Raw genomic sequence first — 24,045 nt, forward strand, 5'->3', positions numbered from 1 at the left:
TCTGCCTTCGGCTCAGGGCGTGATCCTGGCGTTGTGNATAAATAAATAAATAAATAAATAAATAAATAAATAAATAAATAAAATTCCAGATTCTGGGAGAAAGAATCTGATTGGCCCAGACTGGGTCTGTTCTCCACTCCTTCGTCGATCAGGCAAGGTTGGGCGCAGCCTCATATAGTAAGGGCATGACTCGTGGGCCTCCCTCTCGGTGTATTGGAGGCCATTCCCAGAGAGGGGATGATTGCTCTGATCTGGATAGTCACCCCAAGACATTCCTACTACACAAATACTTTACAAACAAGAAATAGCCTCTCACTTCTGAATTCCCCATTGTGGTTAGCATAATTGTGAATAAATAATAAGCCTTTCATACCTAACTGATGGAAAAAAAAGAGTTTGCAGGCCTGGTGGCTTAGCTAAGAGGCACTGCCTCATCCACATGTGAGGTGTGTGGCTGTTGGGGTGGAGAGTCAGAAGCTGTGCAGAGCAGGCAGTGGCCATCATGATTGATTGGATGCGGGAAATGAATAAAGGAGAACAAGAAATCTTAAGTCATCTCTTTTATGAGTCCTGGGAAAGAGCACCACTGACAACAATCAAAGGTTGGGAAGGTGTGTCCTTTGGAGGAGGACGATAATGAACTCACTTTTTAACACCAGATTGCCAGGATGTAGCTACGCTCTTAGTGGTGATGCCTGTGAGATAGCTAGATTTGGGCGAGTAGAGCCCTGGGGGCTAAAGGCAGAGTCTTGTGCTTTGTCCCTTCCAGACTATAAAGCCATAAAATTAAGTGAGTTCCTTGAGGAAACAAGAATGAGCATCAGGCCACCAGCAAGATCTGACCAGAGCTGGAAAGTAAGAAAGAAAGAAAAGTCAGGAAGGGGCAAGAGAGAGAGCACAGTAATATTTATTGAGTGCTGCCTCCTGGACACTAAGTTCCTGGTGAGTTTTTCTGGTAGCAGGTAAGAGAAGTCTACTAGTGGCAGCTGAAACACTAAAGGGGAGATTTGTTCTTAGGATAACTGAGTGTTCCCGGGATCCTGTAACAGGAAGAGCAACGTGCTCCCAGAAGAGAAGGAATCCAGAAAAATAAATAATAACTTTCACATACTCAGAGCTTTCTCTCCATCTCTCATCTTTGCTCCTTTGTATACACTTTCATTTCTCTCTCTCTCCCTCACCTCTCTTCCCAAAATTGGCTCTCTCTGTTACCTTGTGCACAGGGCACAGGACTCCCAAATTTAAAATTTTCTCTTTGTGGTAGGCCAGCCAGACTGAGATTGAGGCTCTTGGTCTCAATTCCAGAGTGCTGAGAAAAAGAATCTTCTCCTGTCTGGATAAGCTGTGGTTAGACTTAGCGGAACCATGGCGGTGAGGTGCCAATTCTGTGACCCAGAGGCATTTTCCAGAGAGGCTGGATAGGCAGCCCAGGAAGGCTTCCACTACAACCATTCACGTTTGCTCTTTATATCAGCTCCCTGAGATTTATCTCTTTTCCTTCATACAGATAATGAAACCCGGGCACAGGAAAGTTAAATGCTATATATCCCAGGTCACACAGGGAGGGAGTGGCAGAGCCAGTGCCCAAACCCAGGTGCTGTCTAGCTCCAGAGCTTCTGTTTTTTCCTCTCTGTCACTCTGCAAATGTTTCCAGCAAAACAAGGCAGCTTTCCAAACTCTGCCAATTTGGAATTTGGAAAGCTGTTTCTTTTCTAGGACAAGTCACATTATAATATTAGGCACTATCATAGAGATTGCTGTTTGGTAGAAAGAGGAGCTAGGATGCCTAAACTGGAAATAATCACAAGTAGTAAAAATAACAGGTAACAAACACTAACAGTTCTCAAGGGCTACTAAGAATTAGGAATTAGCTCATGAGCGCTCACAACCGCCCTGTGATGGTAAACTGTAGGGTTGCCTCATTTTACAAGGAGGAAACTGAGGTACAGGGAGGGTAAATAACTTGTGTCGGTTCAAAGAGCTAGTAAGAGGCAGCGTGGGGCCTCAGGAACTCCTGTCCTGGCCACTGTCCTGCTGCCAGTCCTGTGGAGCCAAGAGCAGGACCTGATCAGGTCCCTGCTGTGGTTCTCACAGGCCGTCTACATCTCTGATCTTCTGGCCCAAGGGCTTGGCATGTTCTCGACTCTGTTTTAAAGTTCTTGCCCTCTCATTGCAGATGCTGGTAGAAGAGGAGCCTGTGCATTCTCTCTTCAGCTCTATGCACCAGGAGGTTTTTGTCACCATCACTGACCTCAGGTGACACCCCCATGCCCCCCGCCCCCTATACATGTCCTGCTTTCTCAGTCAGGGCCAATACCAGAGCGAACGGACGTGTTCCATATTTTTAACTTTTGCAAACTATCTATACAGGAAGGGGAAGCCAAATCCATGTTTCCTGTTGAAGAAATTTGATTTCATATATGCTACCGTTGTATCTGAAAGACCTTATTGGAGCCCCTTTGGAGTTCAGTTTTGTCCAAAGTATAATCAGTGGAAAGTTACTCTCCTGTGTGCTTTATGACAGTAGAGTTCCACAGTCCAAGAAATTTGGAAGGGCTGCCTGCTGTTTATCTTTCTTGGAGATTTGTATGGAACGCTAACTTATTAATGGGCCCAAGAAATCCTGTAGTTAAAAAGTTTTTAAATTTGGTTCAATCCACCATTCCCCAAACTAACAAACATTCAGCAGAACATCCTTTGGAAAATCATGGTTTACATGTTAGACGATAGCAGGCTTTTCTCCGTGATTGAACTGGAGGAAACCCTGAAAGGATATCATTCCAGTAATCTCTTGGGAAGTTGGGAGGGACAGGGAAGAAGGATGGAGGCCCCAAGCCCTGAAACTCTTCCTCCAGCCTTTTGTGAGATTTGTCTAAACAGGCTAACAAGCTTGCCTTTTGTGTCTTCCATCAGAATCATACACCAATTAGTTCACCCTTTCCTCTTAGGTTACTCCGACCCCTGCTTACCAATGTCAAATCAAACTCCTCCCAGCTTACTATTCCTAAACTATCTTTTCTTAGTTACCAAGATGTCCACTTGCTATTTGGCTCTGAAGATCGAGCTGATTTGTTCAGTCTTATTACAAAAAGTATAATCACTCTGCCCTCTGTAACAGCTCTTATCCAGCTGCAGGAAATCATGCCAAGTGGGTCCTACAACACAGAGGTAACTCCTGCTTTGGTTTAATAACTTGCCATCCACAGGGTCAGCTGGTCATGGCCCTTTGAGAGTGCATTTAAATTTTTTGGAACTAGCCAAAAATCATTTCAGCCAAGTCTGGTGAATAAAATAAGCTGTTAAATTAAATAGCTTCCCCCCTTTATTTTTTCTTTTCTTTCTTTCTTTCTTTCTTTCTTTCTTTCTTTCTTTCTTTCTTTCTTTCTTTAAGAGAGAGAGAGAGCATGAGAGGGAGAGGGAGAGAGAATTTCAAGCAGACTCTGCACTGAGCATGGAGCCTGATGCAGGGCTCAATCTCACAACTGTGAGATCACAACCTGAGCTGAAACCAAGAGTCGGATGCTTAATCAACTGTGCCACCCAGGCGCCCCTCTTTGTTTTTTTGTGGGTTTTTTAAAGATTTTTATCTATTTGAGAGAGAGAGAGAGAGAGAGAATGCACAAGCACACAAGTGGGGGAAGGGGCAGAAGAGGGACAAGCAGACTCTGTACTGAGCCGGACGCAAGGCTCCATCCCACGACCCTGTCATCATGATCTGAGCCAAAATCAAGAGTCAGATGCTTAAACCGACTGAGCCACCCAGGTGCCCCCTCTCTTTTTTTTGTTTTCTTTTTCCCTTCATTCCTTCTTTCCTTGCCTTTGGCTTTAAAATAAGGTGAAAGTCTTCATATACTTAGCAGATATTTGGAGTTACCACATGCTAAGCATTATGAGAGGCGACAGAAATACCAGTACACTCTCTCATCTGGGGACCTTATTCTCTAGTGAAGAGCTACAAACTGCTGATAAATATATCAGGTGGTAATAAGTGCAAGGAAAAAAATAGAACAGGGGTGCCTGGGTGGCTCCGTTGATTAAGCATCTGACTCTTAATTGTGGCTCAGGTCATGATCTCAGGGTCCTGGGATCCAGCCCTGCGTCAGGCTCCTGCTTATTGTGAAGTCTGCTTGAGAGTCTCTCTCCCCGCCTCCCTCTGCCTCTCCGCCTCTCCGCCTGCTCACAGGTATACTTTCCCTTTCTCTCTCTCTCAAATAAAAAAATCTTAAAAAAAAATTGAACAGGGAAAGAGGAGGATAAAGAGTACTGTGGTTGAGAGGCACAGGGGCTGTTTTACATAGAGTGGTCAGGGAAAGTCTTCCTGATGAGGTGACAGTTGAAAAGAGGAGATGGATGTCTCTGGAGGAGAAGCTTTCAGGCAGAGAAGAGGAAATGCAAAGGCCTTGATTGTCTCCTGTGGCCAGGAAACTGATTGGTAAAGCAGTTGCCAAAGGGGACTTTATTACCCTTTGTTTCAAGGTGTCAGAAAGAGTCAGGTCAAAGTTTAAAACTATCTTGATGACCCTAATTAACTTCCCAAATGTAGTTAGAATCAGTTAACTGTGTTCCCAGTAATGCTGAGATATCCATTTAAAATGAATGTATTGTGGGGCACCTGGCTGGCTCAGTTGGTGGTACATGGGACTCTTGATCTCCGGGTTTTAAGTTCGAGCCCCACATTGGGTGTAGAGTGTAGAGATTACTTAAAAATAAAATCTTAAAGAAAATGAATGTATTGTTTCACCTCAGCTCACAAACTGCCTACCAATACTTTTACACTGGTTCTGTGCCTTTGAGTAAAATCTCAAGATAAGAGCCTTGAAAGTGTACATTGTAGTTGGTGGGAATGCAAACTGGTGCAGCCACTCTGGAAAACGGTATGGAGGTTCCTCAAAAACTTAAAAATAGAGCTACCCTGTGATCCAGCAATTGTACTACTAGGTATTTACCCAAAGGAAACAAAAATACTAAGTCAAAGGGAAATATCCACCCTGATGTTTATAGCCACATTATCACCAACAGCCAGATTATGGATAGAGCCCAAATGTTTGTTGACTGATGAATGGACAAAGAAGTGTACACACACACACACACACACACACACACACACACACACACACACAATGAAATATTACTCGGCTACAAAAAAGAATGACATCTTGCCATTTGCAAAGATGTAGCTCGGGCTAGAGAGTATTATGCTAAGTGAAATAAGCCAGGCAAAGAAAGACAAATACCATATGATTTCACTCTTACATGGAATTTAAGAAACAAAACGAAGGAACATGGTGGGGAGAGAGAGGAAAACCAAGAAACAGATGCTTAACTATAGAGCAGCAGGTGTTGTATATAAGTGATGAATCACCAAATTCTATACCTGAAGCTAATATTACACTCTGTTAACTAACAGGAATTTTTTTTAAACATCTGATTTTTTTGTTTGCTTTTTATTTTTTTTTTAAAGATTTTACTTATTTATTTGACAGACAGAGCACAAGTAGGCAGAGCAGCAGGCAGAGGGAGAAGCAGGTTCCCCGAGGAGCAGAGACCCCAATATCGGACTCGATCCCAGGATTCTGGGATCATGACCTGAACTGAAGGCAGACGCTTAACCGACTGAGCCACCCAGGCGCCCCTAACTAATAGGAATTTAAATAAAAACTTAGAAAGAAGAGGGGCGCCTGGGTGGTTCAGTCTGTTAATCATCTGCCTTTGGCTTAGGTCATGATCCCAGCGTCCTGGGATTGAGTCCTGCATCAGGTTCCCTGCACAGCAGGGAGTCTGCTTCTCCCTCTGCCCTTCACCCCACTCGTCTGCTCTCTCTCTCTCTCTCTCAAATAAATAAAACCTTTAAAAAAAAACTTGGAAAGAAGAAAAAATAAACTTCTGTATAGAAGCAAAAAAAAAAAGTGTACAGTGTTGAGGAACTTCATGGTGCGGATGGGGTGGGAGGCATCACTGATCCTGTGCCTTTTTAGTGTCTCTACAGGCAGACATTTCAAGCGTTCTCTGAGATGCTCCAGAGTTTCGTAGTAAAAGATCCACATTTGGAAAATCTTGACACCATTTTTAAGGTAAATAGGATATCAGAGAGAAGGGGAAACTATTTCTATTAACTGGTGAAAGTGGAAGAAGAAAATGTGGAAGGATTAACTTTTAAGAGATAGTATAGGGACGCCTGGGTGGCACAGTTGGTTAAGTGTCTGACTCTTGATTTCAGCTCAAGTGATGATCCCAGGGTTGTGAGATCGAGCCCTGTGTTGGACTCCACACTCAGTGGGGAATCTGCTTGAGATTCTCTCCCTCTCCTTCTGCCCCTCCCCCCACTTGCACATACTTCTCTCTCTCTCTCTAAAATAAATAAATATATCTTTAGAAAAAGAAGAGCATAGTAGTTAAGAGTATCAGCTATCAATTTTGCATCAGACTTGGCTTCAAATTCTGACTCTGTGCCATTCATCGGTTATAAATTCAGCAAAGAATGTAATCTCTGTTTTATTTCTTCACTTTTAAACTGAGATAATAATTATGGTGAGTATTGAATAAATGGCCTACAATAAGTGGTTTAATGGTTGCTATTATTGTTCCTAAAATTCCTATTGCTTACTGTCATAGAAGGGTTTCAGTCAGTGACCAGAGAAGAGAGTCACTTCATGAGTGAGTAAATAGGCAGGTGCCTACCAGGCAGGATTCAAGGTCGTTAATATCCACCTGTCCCTACCTGTACCCATTCCAACGTATGCCATTCTGTCATTAGAGATTTATTCATTGGAGTGCATTCACTGCAGTTCAATCATCTTATTCTCTTGCCTCTTTTTAAGATGCAGATATCCCAGAAAGGAATAACCCTTTAAACTATTATTAATCATCTCTGCCTAAGTGTAGACGGACATTTATCTTTGCTGTGTTAACTGACCTTCACGTTATTTCTCATTCTTCTTCTATTTGTACATCAGCACTCCAGCCAGATTGGGTTTCTTCCCTTTATCCAGTTGTGCCTTGTACTTTACTGTGTTGGCAGCTTAATTCAAGCTGTTTCTTCTACCCAAAATGCCACTTTTTTTTTTTTTTTTGGCCACATGGGGCCATGAAATGTCACCTTCTTCATGAAGCTCCTACTTGTGAATGTTATCTTCTCCAGGAACTCTTCCCTGACTGTTACAGGCATCAGAGTTCTTTAATAGCACGACATTGATTTTCTTACCTTCCAAAGCAGATTTTAGAAGGCTAGAAACATATAGGAGAATAGGATAAATAATTGAAGAAGGTGGGATGAAGGGAAAACAAGTCTAGAAAATAAGCCTCTGTAGAAACCAGTCCACCTGATTCCAAATCTTTATGCCTTAGTTGCCTTCCCACCACTTTCATTTCCACCCCAAACTGGCTTATCATTTAGGAAGACATTTTCAGATATAGTGGTGACCTGTGGACCTTCTCTGTCCACATTTTGTTCAAAGCAGAATAAAGGTGTTATCCCAAACCTTCCTGGTGAATCATTTAGGTTTCCTTTATTTTTCGTAGCAAATGGACCCCTGGTTACAATCAACCAAAGACCATGAGCGGGCACGGGCCACAGCCAGCATGGCTCAAGTTCTAAAGTGCTTATCCAGACATCTCAGCCTGAAGGTAAGCAGCCCTTCAGTCACACAGGATGAAGGATCCAGAGCCATCCTATTACTGCCTATTTCCCCTCCAATTTATGACTCCCCAAACCGGCGATTCAGCTGGTGCCCCATGTAATACCATAGTACTTAGCATTATTCACATATCAGCCCCTCTAAAATTTGAGCCGTTTAAGGCTAGGTCCTATGTTTATTAATCTTGCATCCCTGTTGCTTAGCACAAGAGCTGGAACATAACAATATAGTAAAATATTTTCGAATGAATGAATAAATAAATGTGACCTGAAAATATCTGAGGGTGCACAGTGGCTTAGACTCTGTGCAGTGTTGTATTTAAAGTAATAAAGTCCAGCACCAAATGTAAGTAAATCAATTTAAATATTTCCCAGCATCTCACAGAGAGAGGTTCAATGGCTTCTCTTTTTAAATCCTCTCATTTGTCTCTTGCACTCTCTCGCTTCTCAGTTCTTCTGAATGCTTCCCCATACCTTCTGAAAAGAGTTCCTCAAAACTAAGATCCTCCTTCCTGGATCTATTCCTTTCTTCGTCTGTGAATCTCTTTCCTCTTTCCTAGTAGATCTTCCGGGCACTAGAGCTTCTTCTGTTCTTCGGCTATCATTTCTCCAATCTGCAAAGTAAGGCCCGGGAATTGGAAGAGAAGTTGGTGGGGCAGGAATTCTAGGTCCTAATGCTAATTTTCCTTAGAGAATTGGTCCTTGATATGAATATTCTAACAGTCATGCTTATTAAAAGGAGGGCATCCTACCAACTTTCTTATTTCTCCCATTGGAAATACATCCAAACTTTCTACCTCCTTACTGAAGTAAGTTCAGTCCCTCAAACGATGCTACTTCCTTTTTTCTCTTTAGTCAATGAAAACAAATAACTTCTAGCCATCACTGACTACCCTATCATCTGTCATCACATTGTTCTTCCTTCTACATTCTTCCACCTCTAACGTTGCCTCAGACTAAAGAGTTTCATGTATCTCCCTTATACACATGTCTCCCCAGGCCCTGAAGATCTTCCTTGGAGTTTTCTTCTTAAGGAGAACTTCTAATATAAGGGTGCTAAACCTAGGGGCCATTGGAGTCTGTGAACATCTGGAAAGCTGTAGGCAGAATTTTGTGTGATGTAGTCTCCTGGAGTTTTCTGGAAGGTCCATAGCTTTTCTTAAATCAACTTAATTGAGTTGTTGTTATCATCCGGAGATAGCCAGTGTTCACAATTATATTTATTCCTTCTTAGAGTGTGCACCTTAGTCCCTTCTAGTTTTCCACACGTGGCCAGAGTTATCATCTTGAAACCCATGTCACTCTTTTGCTCCAACGATTTCCAGCTGTTCCTAGAGTACGAAGTCTTGTATGATCTAGTTCCTGCCTGCCTCCTTGCACTCCTCACTTGCTCCAGCAACACTGGTCTCCTTTCTATTCCTTACCATGTAAAGCTCTTCCTGCCTTGTGGCCTTTGTACTTACTACTTCCTCTACTTGGCATGACCTTCCCCAACTCTTCACATAGCTAATTCCTCCTCGTTCTTCCACCTCAAAAAGGCCTTTGCTTACAAAGAGATCTGGGCTTACACGCTGTCTCATCACTCTCTTTCCTTCCTAGGGCTTCTTAGGATCAGAGGTTATCTTGTTTGATTGTTTCTTTATTGATCTATTGTCTGTTTTTCTCTCAGACAATGTAAATTCCGTTGGTGATTATGCTTGTCTTGTTCATGCTAACATCCCCAGTGCCTAGCACAGAATATGTCACACAGCAGATTCAATTAATGTGAGTCAGCTCATGTCCCTTCTCTGTTCAAAACTCTCCAAAGGCTTCCCATCTTACACAGAAAAAAATCCAAAATCCTCACAGTATTCTCTAAGTTGCCATACCGTCTACCTCATCCACCTCTGATTTCTTCTGCTCTTGTTTACTCCAGCCAATCTGACCTACTTGTTCCTCAGAAACACCAAACACACTCCTTTCTCTTTGCTCTTGCTATTCTCTCTGCCCGGAATGCTCGTCTCCCAGATCTCCACGTGGCCCAATCCCTCATTTCCACATTAGTGAGGTCTTCCCTCGTTATTCTGAAACAGCAATTCCTGTCTTTTTTCCATGCATTCTTTTTTCACCACAGTATTTATGACCATTTAATATTATAATAAATTTTATTTCTTTGCTATTTTATGTTCCTCCAACTAGGCTATCACCTCCATGACCAGGGATGTTATCTGTTGTTCACAGCTTGTATCCCCACTGCCAGTCACAGTGCCACAGCCAGAAGTGTCATTCTCATAACCCATTCCCAGTTCATAAATGACACTCAGTATCTGTTGACGGGATGAATGGTTATATCAGTGAACGGAAGCTATCACACAGCTTTGTGTACGTGTTGCTGTGTTGACTGTAAATTGTGACTGCTGTTCACAGTGTCTCAGTCCATTATTCTAAAGAGCCACAAAGAAATTTCTCTTTGCTTCAAGTCCCAGGAACAGTTGTGCTTCCTCTACATGGGTATCTGCTGCTTATCTGATAGGCAGTGTGACTCGTAGTATATGGGACATTGTGTGTACTTCCACATTAGCCCTGAGAAAGTTCAGAGCCTGCCATGAGCAAATGATTATGCATTCTGCATGCTAACCAAATTCATAACATTTATCTTTGCTACCTTCATTTTCTAATTTGTCTTTGTTACCTTACTTTTTTTAATTTACTTCTTTCTCTATTTATTTATTTTTTAAAGATTTTATTTATTTATTCGACAGAGATAGAGATAGCCAGCGAGAGAGGGAGCACAAGCAGGGGGAGTGGAGAGGAAGAAGCAGGCTCATAGCGGAGGAGCCTGATGCGGGGCTTGATCCCATAACGTCGGGATCACGCCCTGAGCCGAAGGCAGACGCTTAACCGCTGTGCCACCCAGGTGCCCCATCTATTTATTTTAAATTATATTTCTTTTTCCCATAAAAAGGCAAAATATGAATAAAGAAATTTTTTAAATTGTATTAAATGGTGCATCTCAACTTTGCATCCAACTTTTTCGCTTAGCAGACTAGCACATTTTCTCACCTTTTTATAAATTCCTAGGATACTTGAGTCCTTTTTTTTTTAAGATTTTATTTATTTATTTGACACACAGAGAGACAGCCAGCGAGAGAGGGAACAGGAGCAGGGGGAGTGGGAGAGGAAGAAGCAGGCTCCCAGCAGAGTAGGGAGCCCAATGCGGGGCTCGATCCCAGGACTCCGGGATCACACCCTGAGCCGAAGGCAGATGCTTAACAACTGAACCATTCCAGGCGCCCCAGGATACTTGATTCCTAATGGCTATATTCATAGAGTGGTTGTACCATAGTTCTGTTTACTATTGGGTAATTATTTCCTATATGTGGTCTTTAAAAACAGTACTACTATGAACATCTTTATTTTTTTTCAATTTTTAAAGATTTTATTTATTTTATTTGAGAGAGAGAGAAAAAATGAGTGAGGGGAGGGACAGAGGGAGAGGGAGAAGCAGCCTCCCCGCTAAGCAGAGAGCCCTACATGGGGCTCGATCCTAGGACCCTGGATCATGACCTGAGCCAAAGGCAGACACTTAACTGAGTGAGCCTCCCAGGCCCCCCCTTTTTTTTGCATTTTTATAAAAATGTGTTTTATTTTAAAACAGGTCTATTAAAGTAGAAATCACATATAAAAATACAGATTACTCTGACATGTTAGCAAAATAGCTTCTGGCTGGACTTGAGTTTAGAATTACTCTATGTTTGAGGGCATCTGGAAGTCACAGCCCAACTGGATCCTATCATCAGCCCTTGTCACCAGTCTGTAAATAATAATTTCATGTAATTATATTTAGCACTTTTTAATTAGTACAAAATCGAGACATAATCATTTCCTGTACCACACCACTTTAAAATGTTCTTCCGGGATGCCTGGGTGGCTCAGTCGTTAAGCGTCTGCCTTCGGCTCAGGGTGTGATCCCGGCGTTATGGGATCGAGCCCCATATCAGGCTCCTCCGCTGGAAGCCTGTTTCTTCCTCTCCCACTCCCCCTGCTTGTGTTCCCTCTCTCGCTGGTTGTCTCTATCTCTGTCAAATAAATAAAATCTTTAAAAAAAATAAAAATAAAACGTTCTTCCTTAAGTCTGAGCAGATGAGACTTTATATCATGTTTCTAACATTTGAAAAATCTTATTTAAAAACAATTAATGTTAATAGAAATAATAGGTTTTAGCTTTTTTGTTCCATTTTGAATGTATGGGAAGGTCATCAATTTAAATAAGAAATTATTGTTTTGTGGGGTTTTTTGAAGTAGAATTTAATCCTTTTAGAATGAACATCTTTATAAAGCTTTTTCATTTTTCAGATTGCCGATTTAAGTGAGACTTTGTCCTATCTAATACCTGATGGACATAGCATATCTACACACGATGAATGTTTACCCTAAAGAGATCCAGGGGCTGAATGTGACACTTGCACTTTCCTGAGTAGGGGCTAGCTGTGGAATTACTTCTCAAGAACTCAAATCTAAGGCATAAAATGCACTATAAAATGCTAATGGCATTTTTCTTTTTCTTCCTAACCAGCTTCCACTGCGATTCCAAAAGCTTGGGCACCTAGTGGCTCTGATGGCACTACTGTGTGGGGACCCAGTGAAGGAGGTAGCCGAGGAGGCTGCAGAGGGCACACACTACCTGCTGCATATGACCCTGAGGCTGAAGTGTAAGGCACTGCTGAAGGCGGCGAGGCCCCCAGTCAATCCTCCAGCGCCGTGCAAGCACCAGTGCTCCTGGTGCCCTCATTTCCCCACCTTCTAGAAGGACTTTTTACGGTACATCATCCACAGGCAGAGAGGAAGCAACACTGACTTAATAATCAGAATCAGAACGCTAGATCAGACCCGTCAGCGTTGGCCGTCTGCATGGCCATGGAGTTGGAGCAGCTAAGGATGTGGCCCTGCGGACAAACTGGAGTGATTGGTTTGGTCAGAAGTGGAAGAAGTTCTTGCCATCATTTGGGCCTTCGTTTATTTCTTTATCCCGCAAATGTTTTCTGAGTGCTTACTCAGGACCTAACAGTAACCAGAGTACAAGCGGTCCAATCTTTACATGACACGTAGTCTAGTGGGGAAATCAAACAATCAATGAGTCAACAAATAACTCCGTCATTATAAACAAAGATAAGTGCTAAAGGGGAATTGCAGGGGCCATGAGGAAGAATCCCGTCTGGGTGTGGGGTTCAGAAAAGGCNTCTGATAGGCAGTGTGACTCGTAGTATATGGGACATTGTGTGTACTTCCACATTAGCCCTGAGAAAGTTCAGAGCCTGCCATGAGCAAATGATTATGCATTCTGCATGCTAACCAAATTCATAACATTTATCTTTGCTACCTTCATTTTCTAATTTGTCTTTGTTACCTTACTTTTTTTAATTTACTTCTTTCTCTATTTATTTATTTTTTAAAGATTTTATTTATTTATTCGACAGAGATAGAGATAGCCAGCGAGAGAGGGAGCACAAGCAGGGGGAGTGGAGAGGAAGAAGCAGGCTCATAGCGGAGGAGCCTGATGCGGGGCTTGATCCCATAACGTCGGGATCACGCCCTGAGCCGAAGGCAGACGCTTAACCGCTGTGCCACCCAGGTGCCCCATCTATTTATTTTAAATTATATTTCTTTTTCCCATAAAAAGGCAAAATATGAATAAAGAAATTTTTTAAATTGTATTAAATGGTGCATCTCAACTTTGCATCCAACTTTTTCGCTTAGCAGACTAGCACATTTTCTCACCTTTTTATAAATTCCTAGGATACTTGAGTCCTTTTTTTTTTAAGATTTTATTTATTTATTTGACACACAGAGAGACAGCCAGCGAGAGAGGGAACAGGAGCAGGGGGAGTGGGAGAGGAAGAAGCAGGCTCCCAGCAGAGTAGGGAGCCCAATGCGGGGCTCGATCCCAGGACTCCGGGATCACACCCTGAGCCGAAGGCAGATGCTTAACAACTGAACCATTCCAGGCGCCCCAGGATACTTGATTCCTAATGGCTATATTCATAGAGTGGTTGTACCATAGTTCTGTTTACTATTGGGTAATTATTTCCTATATGTGGTCTTTAAAAACAGTACTACTATGAACATCTTTATTTTTTTTCAATTTTTAAAGATTTTATTTATTTTATTTGAGAGAGAGAGAAAAAATGAGTGAGGGGAGGGACAGAGGGAGAGGGAGAAGCAGCCTCCCCGCTAAGCAGAGAGCCCTACATGGGGCTCGATCCTAGGACCCTGGATCATGACCTGAGCCAAAGGCAGACACTTAACTGAGTGAGCCTCCCAGGCCCCCCCTTTTTTTTTCATTTTTATAAAAATGTGTTTTATTTTAAAACAGGTCTATTAAAGTAGAAATCACATATAAAAATACAGATTACTCTGACATGTTAGCAAAATAGCTTCTGGCTGGACTTGAGTTTAGAATTACTCTATGTTTGAGGGCATCTGGAAGTCACAGCCCAACTGGATCCTATCATCAGCCCTTGTCACCAGTCTGTAAATAATAATTTCATGTAATTATATTTAGCACTTTTTAATTAGTACAAAATCGAGACATAATCATTTCCTGTACCACACCACTTTAAAATGTTCTTCCGGGATGCCTGGGTGGCTCAGTCGTTAAGCGTCTGCCTTCGGCTCAGGGTGTGATCCCGGCGTTATGGGATCGAGCCCCATATCAGGCTCCTCCGCTGGAAGCCTGTTTCTTCCTCTCCCACTCCCCCTGCTTGTGTTCCCTCTCTCGCTGGTTGTCTCTATCTCTGTCAAATAAATAAAATCTTTAAAAAAAATAAAAATAAAACGTTCTTCCTTAAGTCTGAGCAGATGAGACTTTATATCATGTTTCTAACATTTGAAAAATCTTATTTAAAAACAATTAATGTTAATAGAAATAATAGGTTTTAGCTTTTTTGTTCCATTTTGAATGTATGGGAAGGTCATCAATTTAAATAAGAAATTATTGTTTTGTGGGGTTTTTTGAAGTAGAATTTAATCCTTTTAGAATGAACATCTTTATAAAGCTTTTTCATTTTTCAGATTGCCGATTTAAGTGAGACTTTGTCCTATCTAATACCTGATGGACATAGCATATCTACACACGATGAATGTTTACCCTAAAGAGATCCAGGGGCTGAATGTGACACTTGCACTTTCCTGAGTAGGGGCTAGCTGTGGAATTACTTCTCAAGAACTCAAATCTAAGGCATAAAATGCACTATAAAATGCTAATGGCATTTTTCTTTTTCTTCCTAACCAGCTTCCACTGCGATTCCAAAAGCTTGGGCACCTAGTGGCTCTGATGGCACTACTGTGTGGGGACCCAGTGAAGGAGGTAGCCGAGGAGGCTGCAGAGGGCACACACTACCTGCTGCATATGACCCTGAGGCTGAAGTGTAAGGCACTGCTGAAGGCGGCGAGGCCCCCAGTCAATCCTCCAGCGCCGTGCAAGCACCAGTGCTCCTGGTGCCCTCATTTCCCCACCTTCTAGAAGGACTTTTTACGGTACATCATCCACAGGCAGAGAGGAAGCAACACTGACTTAATAATCAGAATCAGAACGCTAGATCAGACCCGTCAGCGTTGGCCGTCTGCATGGCCATGGAGTTGGAGCAGCTAAGGATGTGGCCCTGCGGACAAACTGGAGTGATTGGTTTGGTCAGAAGTGGAAGAAGTTCTTGCCATCATTTGGGCCTTCGTTTATTTCTTTATCCCGCAAATGTTTTCTGAGTGCTTACTCAGGACCTAACAGTAACCAGAGTACAAGCGGTCCAATCTTTACATGACACGTAGTCTAGTGGGGAAATCAAACAATCAATGAGTCAACAAATAACTCCGTCATTATAAACAAAGATAAGTGCTAAAGGGGAATTGCAGGGGCCATGAGGAAGAATCCCGTCTGGGTGTGGGGTTCAGAAAAGGCCTCTCTGAAGATAAACTGAAACATAAGAAACATTAGCCAGGTGACCATGTAAGAAGAGCATATTGAGCAGAGGGAACAGGAGGTACGAACTTGAGGAGTTTGAAAAATAGGAAGGGGGCCACTGTGGTCAAGGAATGAATTACTGCCCCCCCTCCCAAGTAAGAGAGACTTTAGAAGATATCTAGCCTAGCGTCCAGCCGGCGTTTGAGTCTCAGTCTAGTCTACCCGCACCAAGTAGTTGTCCTGCCTGGGCTTCTTTATCCCAAGGATAAGGAAGCTCTGTGTTCCTGAAGTGGCCATCGCATCTCTGGGCAGCTCTGAGTATGAGGAATGTCTACCAAGACGTATAGCCAAGGAAATACAACTGATTATTCATTTAACAAATATTTATGAAGCACTTACTGTCCCAGGGGTACCTTGGTGAACAAGACAGATGAAGTCCCTTGCCTCAAAGAGTTTATTTTCCAGTTGGAGACAATATCCTCAACCAAGCACTCAAAGACTCCCCATAAATAAATCTCCAACAAACATGAGTTAAAACGCAACATGAAAACAAAGCACTGTGAGGGAGTCTTGGCAGACTCATTAATCAGCAAAATTAGACACAGAAAGAGTTCTGGTATCAGAATTATCAGACACTGCAAAGTTGTATGATTTTTTTATGGGGACCTAAGCTTCATAAGGAAACCCCTCAAAGGTCCTCACCAATGACGGAATGGTTTGGCATGGTTGTACTTCCAAATCATTCAAAAGTTCTGTTCTTACAAAAAGCTCTTTTATTTTTCTTTCAGCCTTTTTTATATATTGTTTGACAACAGAGGGGGAAAAAATCAACCTTCAGATTAACACAGATTCCGTCCCCCAGGCGTTTTTATCCAAGTGAGGAAGATAAGAGGAATGGGATCTTAGGATTCACCTCAACCTGGGGATTGACCAGACTTGCAAAATCAAGAAAAAAAAAATAAGCCAGAAAGCATTAATATTTCATGTTTTCTTCTCAGGTATCAGTTATGACAAGAAAAATCACCCAAGCTTGAGAAGAGCAATGAAAAAGTGTCGAGAACTCCTAGAACGCTACAGTATTAAACAGTTCTGCAGTTGTCCCTTCAAAATTGCCCAGGTAATCAGAATGACTAAAATTATAAAGACAACTTGAAATGTTGGAGAGAATGGGAAATAACCAGAAGTCTCATACATTTTGTCATGAGAATGTAAATTGGTAAAACTGCTTTGGGAAAAGTTCTTGCAATTTCTTTTCTTTCTTTCTTTCTTTTTTATTTTATTTTATTTTATTTATTTATTTGACAGAAAGAAAGACAGCCAGCGAGAGAGAGAACACAAGCAGGGGGAGTGGGAGAGGAAGAAGCAGGCTCCCAGCAGAGTAGGGAGCCCGATGCGGGGCTCGATCCCAGGACCCTGGGATCACGCCCTAAGCCGAAGGCGGATGCTTAACGACTGAGCCACCTAGGCGCCCCAAGTTCTTGCAATCTCTTATAAAACTAAACATATAAGATTGCCCAGAGAATTTGCTCTCCAAACATTCCATGGTTTGGAGATGAGACACCATGGTTGTGGCTTTTATACACTCTGCCCTATTAGTTTAATGGTTTAGGTCAACCTGTCAGTGGGCCCAGTATCACTGTTTAGATATCTCTTCAGACAAGCTCTGCTCCCATTCAGTGCTCTCCTAACCTTAGCCTCTTGCAAGTGTAAACTCTTGTCCAAAAAGGAACTGCTTAAACAAACAAACAAACAAAAACAAAGGACCCGACAAGCCATACACTTTTTAGTTAATATATGTATTCATCATTCAACAAATATTTAAGCATCTACTAGGTACCCAGCACTCTGTTAGGGGATAGGGGAAAAAAGATTACTCAAGTAGCGTCTAGGTGTCAGGCAGTCTAAATTCTCTGTGCGTCTGTTTCTTCATCCGTACAAAGGATCTGTAAAAATTGGGTTGTAAGGGTTTATGGAAAATGCTTTGCTTAGTGCCTGTCATACAGTAAGTGCCCAGTAGATTATACCTGTTATAGTCATGTGAAGGACCTCAAACACTGCCAAGTACAATGAGAAGCAGAATGAAACATTTTTTTAATATATTGTCTCCAGCGAAGGTATTTTAGGTATGGCTGGGGCCTTTGAGCTATAGAGTACTAAAGCCTTTCCTTTAGTTCTGTTTCTATAAAAGTGTGACTCTTTCTGAGGATCTCAGTAATGAAACCTCTTTCTAAAAATCAGAACTGTAAAAAGCCATGCACAGTGTTGCTTCTAGTTTTTTACTTTTGTAAACAAGACTGAAATAAACAGCCTTGTACATATTTGCATGCCTCTCTGATTAATATAACAAAATAAGATAATATTCCTTATTCAGGGTCTATCATACTAAGTCTCTTGAAAATCCATATTCCCTGAATCATTTCAGGTCTTCGAAGTTTTTCTCAATTCAAATGAGCTCTGCCAGTTTGTAATGACTACATTGGATAGCCTGGAAAATCTGAAACATCCCTGCTCCCAGCAGTCAGCAGGAGAATTGCTGGTAACAATGGTGAAAAATGCAGAGTCCCGATTTGAGAAGGTAAAAAGCTCAGTAGCCATTTCCTGGGTTTGAAATATCCACAGAACCTCTCCCCTCCTGCAGCTGTTGAGGTCTCTTCTGCAGCTCCTGTTCAGCAGAGAGTAACAACTGAACAGGCCCAGGGTCCCTGGGTCAGTGGACTTCCATTCAACAAGCATGTAATAAACAGCCACCATGTGTGCAACTAGGGATGGATAGTTTTAAAATCCAGGGTGTGCTCCCTTTTTCCAGAACAGCATAGTTTTGGGGGAAGATATAATTATCACTTATGAGAATGGTAACTTCAATTTAGATCCTCATCCAGATTAATTAAAGGTGTCAAACTTTAAAAAATCAAGACATAATCAATCCTTGAAGGAGGCCAACTTAGTAAGCTTAAAAGCAACAGATTTTATTAAAATGTATCTAAAGTTGACACAGCAAGAAATAACAATATAATTGTATCATTTAGAAATATGAGAGGAGGGGTGCCTGGGTGGCTCAGTCCGTTAAGCATCGGCCTTCAGCTCAGGTCATGATCCCAGGGTCCTGGGATCAAGCCCAGCATTGGGCTCCCTGTTCAGCAGGGAGCCTGCTTCTCCCTCTCCTGCTCCCCCTGCTTGTGCCCTTGTGCATGCTCTCTCTGTCTGTCAAATAAATAAATAAAATCTTTAAAAAAAAATATGAGAGGACATACTGAAAGAGAAGAAAAGGATAAAAATAGTAGTCCCTGAAAAGCATACTTTTTCAGGCAGGAGAGAGCCTTGAAATACCACTGGACTTTTTAAATTGATACATGTTGCACTTTAATAAAAATAAAAATTAATTTTAAAATGATGAAAACCCACTTTTTAACCTATTAAAATAGCAAAGATGCAAAAAAAAACAATGTGATGAGAACATGGTGAGATGGGCCTTTGTATCAGTTGAGTGCTTTCAGCTGTAAAAAAGACCAACTCCGAGAAGCTTACACACAATTTAAGTTTAAAGGTTTTATCTCTGGGGCACCTGGCTGGCGCAGTAGGTTAAGCGTCTGACTCTTGGTTTCAGCTCAGGTCATGATCTCAGGGTCATGAGATCAGGCCCCACTTCAGGCTCTGCACTCGGCATGGACTCTGCTTAAGGCTCTCTCTCCCTCACCCCTTCTGCCCCTCCCCTAGCCCTGTGCATGCACCTCTCTCTCTCCCTCTCAAATAAATAAACCTTTAAAAATAAATAGGGGATTTATCTTCCTGTATAATAAGTCTGAAAGTATTTTCTAGGACTGGTTCAGCAACTCAGCAATGTTATCAAAGAGCCAGGGGCTCTTCCATCTGCCACGTTGCCCATTCATGTAGTCATGAGGTGGCCATAGCAGTTTCAGACTTTATGAGCAAATCAGGCTGTATCCAGCAGAGAAGAGAGATGTTGCCTTCCTTTTGTCCCTCTAATCAGGGAGAAAAGTGTTTCCCAAAAGCCTCTAGTACATTTTTTCCCTATGTTTCACTGGCCAGAATTGCATCTCATGCCAGCTTAAACCAGCTTCTGGCAACTGGGCATAATGAGGGCCATTTTCTTACAAGGGTGTTGAGGACTGCCTCTCTGAGAAGCTGGCTGACATTTCCACAGAGACTTGAAGCCCTGAGTCTATGAGTGGGCAGAGTAGGTCAAGCAGAAAAATGGACCAAAGCCCAGTGGCTCCTGTTTCCTTTTTCTGAGTATGGTAGACATCTCTGGGTGGAAGGCAAATATGGACTCCTCTGGCATTCTCAGAGAAGTGGAAAAAATCCCAACTTCCTTGCAACACTTTTACTAGTTTGGTTTATTATAAAAACTATATAGTCATCAAGGAGAAATTTAAAAATCTGTAAGCAAAAAAATAAATATCCCGTCAAAGTCACATTATTATCTTTTTAAGTTCTTCTAAATTGTTTTTTATATGTATACATACATACAGATCTATTTTAAGTAGTTTTTTTTTAAAGATTTATTTACTGGGGCACCTGGGTGTCTCAGGCAGTTAAGTGTCTGCCTTGGCTTAGGTCATGATCCTAGGGTCCTGGGATCGAGCCCCATGTCGGGCTCCCTGCTCAGCAGGGAATTGGCTTCTCTCTCTCTGTCCCCTCCCCTTGCTTGTGTTCTCTCTCTCGCTGTCTCTCTGTCAAATAAATAAAATCTTTAAAAATAAATAAGTAAATGATTGAATAAATAAATAAAAGATTTATTTATTTGGTCGGGGGAGAGAGAGCAAGAGAGTGGGAGGGGAGGGGCAAAGGGAGAATCTTTAGCAGACTCTGGCTGAACACAGGACCTGACGTGGAGCTCATTCTCACTACCCATGAGATCATGCCCCATGAGATCACAACCAGGGCCGAAACCAAGAGTGGGACGCTCAACTGACTGTACCACCCAGGTGCCCCTTAAGTAGTTTTGATAATACTTTTTAAAATATTAAACATTCTTGTCACCCCCAGGACCTTTCAGAAATAGACACAGTATCCTCAGTAACTGTCATTGTCCCACAGGATTAAGGACTTAGTGATTTGTTTTCCTTCTTCAGGTGCCAGAAATTATGGGAGTTATCTGTGCCCGGCTATCCATAATCAGCCAGCCTAGAGTCCGACAACAAATCATAAATACTGTGAGTTTGTTTATCTCCAGGCCCAAGTACACAGATATTGTGATCAGCCACCTTCTGTGTCATCCAGTACCATATGACAGGTAACAGAACCTGGTACAGCCTCTGACTTAAACTGGGGTGTGTGACACAGCCCCCGGTATTGTGGAACACGGCTGCTCTCAAAAGTCTAATGATATTCTTGTAGAAGAGGTAAGATGTAGACAGATAACTGCAATATGTCAGAATATAATGCATAAACCTAAGGAAACAATCCAACAAATCCAGAATGAAGAACATTTTATAAGACAGTTGGATTGAACTCTTCAAAAAAGTTAATGTCATGAAAGAAAAAATGTGCTGGCCCACTATTCTAAATAAAAAGACACTAAAGAGGCATAACCAAATGCAATATGTGAACTTGATTGGATCCTGGATGAAAAGAAAAGCTTATTATAAGAAGAAAATTTTGAGAAAATTTAAATATAGACTCTGTAGTGGATTATTGAATTAATGTACCTTTCTTAGGTATGAAATGGTAACGTGGTTATACAGAAAAATGTTCTTATTCCTAGGAGATCAATACTGAAGTGATTTAGGGGTAAATATCGTGATGTCTACGATGTACTTGAGAGAGATTTAACCAAAGCATAAACACACAAAAAATGTAAAAATGTATCCATAAATAAGAATAAATCATGTAGAAGAACAAACGAGATGGTTTTTTTTAGACTTGTGGCTTTCAGAGTTGGAGACACCCGGAAGTTCCAGGAGATCCCTTCTGGGGAAGGCAGTGAGGCACTGGGAGAAGTTTCTAGGCCCCTACCCCCTTCAACCAGAGCGTCTTCTCTCTCATTTTTCTTTTTTTTAAATGGAAGCTCTACACCCAGCGTGGGGCTCAAACTCATGACCCCAGGATTGAGTTACATGCTCTACCGACCGAGCCAACCAGATGCCCCAGAGTAGCATCTCTTTTTGTCTGCTTTATATATTGTGATTCTGGGTAGTTATTGTATTTGAAGAAAAGATTTCTTAGCTTTAAACTGTTTGAAAACCACTTTCAGTGACTGGTTCTCACAGTGTCTTGGTATAGGGCTGATTTTTTGGGGGGTGATTTTTTTGCTGATTTTGATTGGTTTAAGCTGAACTTAAGACACTCTACCACTAAATCAAATAAAGGAAGATCTTTACCCATCCAAAGAAAATAATGAATTCATATATATCTATTTTTTTTTTTTTTAAAGATTTTATTTATTTATTTGACAGAGACAGAAACAGCCAGCGAGAGAGGGAACACAAGCAAGGGGAGTGGGAGAGGAAGAAGCAGGCTCATAGCAGAGGAGCCTGATGTGGGGCTCGATCCCATAACGCCGGGATCACGCCCTGAGCTGAAGGCAGACGCTTAACCGCTGTGCCACCCAGGCGCCCCTTATATATATCTATTTTTTAAATATTCTTTTGGGGCACCTGGCTGACTCAGTCGGTAGAGCATGGGACTCTTGATCTCAGGGCTGTAAGTTCAAGCCCCACGTTGGGTGAAGAGATTACCTAAAAATAAAATCTTTAAAATAAATTAATTAACTAAAATAAAATAGAATATTCTTTTATATATTTCTCTAATATGTTATTGTTAAACCTTTACTACTTGCTTCAGCTTATCTACACTAGATCCTTATAGGAAACATAAGATTTAATACAAAATATTAAAATACTTAGTTATTTTAAAGTGTAACTTTAGCATTATTTTATTGTTTGTATTTTTTCTAGCTCTTGGATGAATTTGAGAACCTACTGCTTTAGATCATATGAGAATTGTGGAATCTGCTGGAAATGAAAATGGCGTAGTCAGGAAACTTCATTCTTATTATATTTTTGATTATTTACCTGAAGCCTCTTAGTTGGTTTACCTGTAGATTGGGATGATCGTTTTTAGGAGTCTGTTCAAAGCATCTGCTATGTGCAAAGTCCTCTTTGTCTGGGGGAAATAAGGGACAGGACACGGACTCTGCCCTCGAACAGCACACAGTTTGGGAGCAGACATAGACAAATAAGAGGGTTCCAAATCAAAATAAGAGAGTTTGGTGGAAGCTCATAGGATGTGACTTAACTAGATGAAAGATTGGGGAGGGATTTCTAAAAGAAGGGCTGCCCCAGGCTGAGTATTTAGTATAAATTAGCCAAGTAGAAGGTGGGACAGGGCAGTGGAAAAGGCATTCCAGACAGAAGGAATGACAAAAAGAAAAAAGGAAGGTATGAAACAGCTTGAGGAATGCCCATTCCCAAAGGGTGATGGGCAAACAAAAACCATGTCACATCTACAGGACCAGTATCCCTGAGGTGAAACCTGTTCCGTATTTTTAGCAAACTCTCCAGATGATTTTTTTCACACTAAAATATCTAAACCGTTGCCTTATAGACTAACGTGTGTTTTCCTAATTCGGATGCATTCCCAGCACACTTACAACTGTGCAGCAGACCAAAAGCACTTTGGAAACACTTCTTTCACAATAAATAGCTTTTCAAATTACTTCATTTACTCCCTCAGGAATTCAGAGAAAAAAAAAAAGCTAAGTATAGGAATTTCTTAATTTCATCCCAAGAATGAATGTTCATTTTTCTTTAGTCCACTTCACCAGCTATGAGCCTTTTCAGCATTTCACATTGCCGTTCTGGCCTTCCCTTTAGGAGTCCTTTAGGACCTTCTTACTTCGTTTTATTCACAGATCAGAATTGTCAGAGTAGGGAGGAAAACGTTGGAATAGTCCCGAAGCCTCTCAATTTTTAGAGTGATTCTGATACCTAGACAACTGGAAGACCACCCTTGCTCTAGTACACAAAGATACCTAGGTAGATTCTGAAAATAAAAGAATGGATTAAAACCATGAGTAACTCCCAATCTTCCCCCCATAATGCTCCTCTTCAGTGTTTATATAACTCTCAGGCCCTCCCTTTGAGTCAACGATAGAAGAAAGTTCTTACACACTGTCTTTCTTCTAGGAGAGATCTCTTTTGGGCGCCTGGGTGGCTCAGTTGCTTAAGTGTCTACCTTTGGCTCAGGTCATGATCCCAGGGTCCAGGGATCAAGTCCCACATCAGGCTCCTTGCTCAGCGGAGAGCCTGCTTCTCCCTCTGCCTGCCATTACCCCTGCTTGTGCGCACTCTCCCGCTTTTTTTTTTTCTTTTTTTTCTTTCTTTCTTTCTTTTTTTTTTTTAATTTTTATTTATTTACTTGACAGAGATAGAGACAGCCAGCGAGAGAGGGAACACAAGCAGGGGGAGTGGGAGAGGAAGAAGCAGGCTCATAGCAGAGGAGCCTGATGTGGGGC

General features: G+C 41.7%; 1 protein-coding gene across 1 annotated transcript in view; it reads left to right on the plus strand.

Moving 5' to 3' along the window:
- Positions 1-24,045, plus strand: part of MROH8 (maestro heat like repeat family member 8) — a 57,484-nt gene that overhangs the window by 12,990 nt on the left and 20,449 nt on the right. Inside the window, exons 5-12 of the mRNA XM_011219624.3 lie at positions 2,177-2,256; positions 3,024-3,168; positions 5,976-6,071; positions 7,519-7,623; positions 12,189-12,324; positions 16,568-16,686; positions 17,992-18,144; positions 20,663-20,823. Of these exons, the coding sequence (XP_011217926.2) occupies positions 2,177-2,256; positions 3,024-3,168; positions 5,976-6,071; positions 7,519-7,623; positions 12,189-12,324; positions 16,568-16,686; positions 17,992-18,144; positions 20,663-20,823 (995 nt within the window). The remainder of the gene's footprint in view (positions 1-2,176; positions 2,257-3,023; positions 3,169-5,975; positions 6,072-7,518; positions 7,624-12,188; positions 12,325-16,567; positions 16,687-17,991; positions 18,145-20,662; positions 20,824-24,045) is intronic.

This window comes from Ailuropoda melanoleuca, chromosome 13 (assembly GCF_002007445.2).
Source record: "Ailuropoda melanoleuca isolate Jingjing chromosome 13, ASM200744v2, whole genome shotgun sequence".
Taxonomy (NCBI): Eukaryota; Metazoa; Chordata; class Mammalia; order Carnivora; family Ursidae; genus Ailuropoda; species Ailuropoda melanoleuca.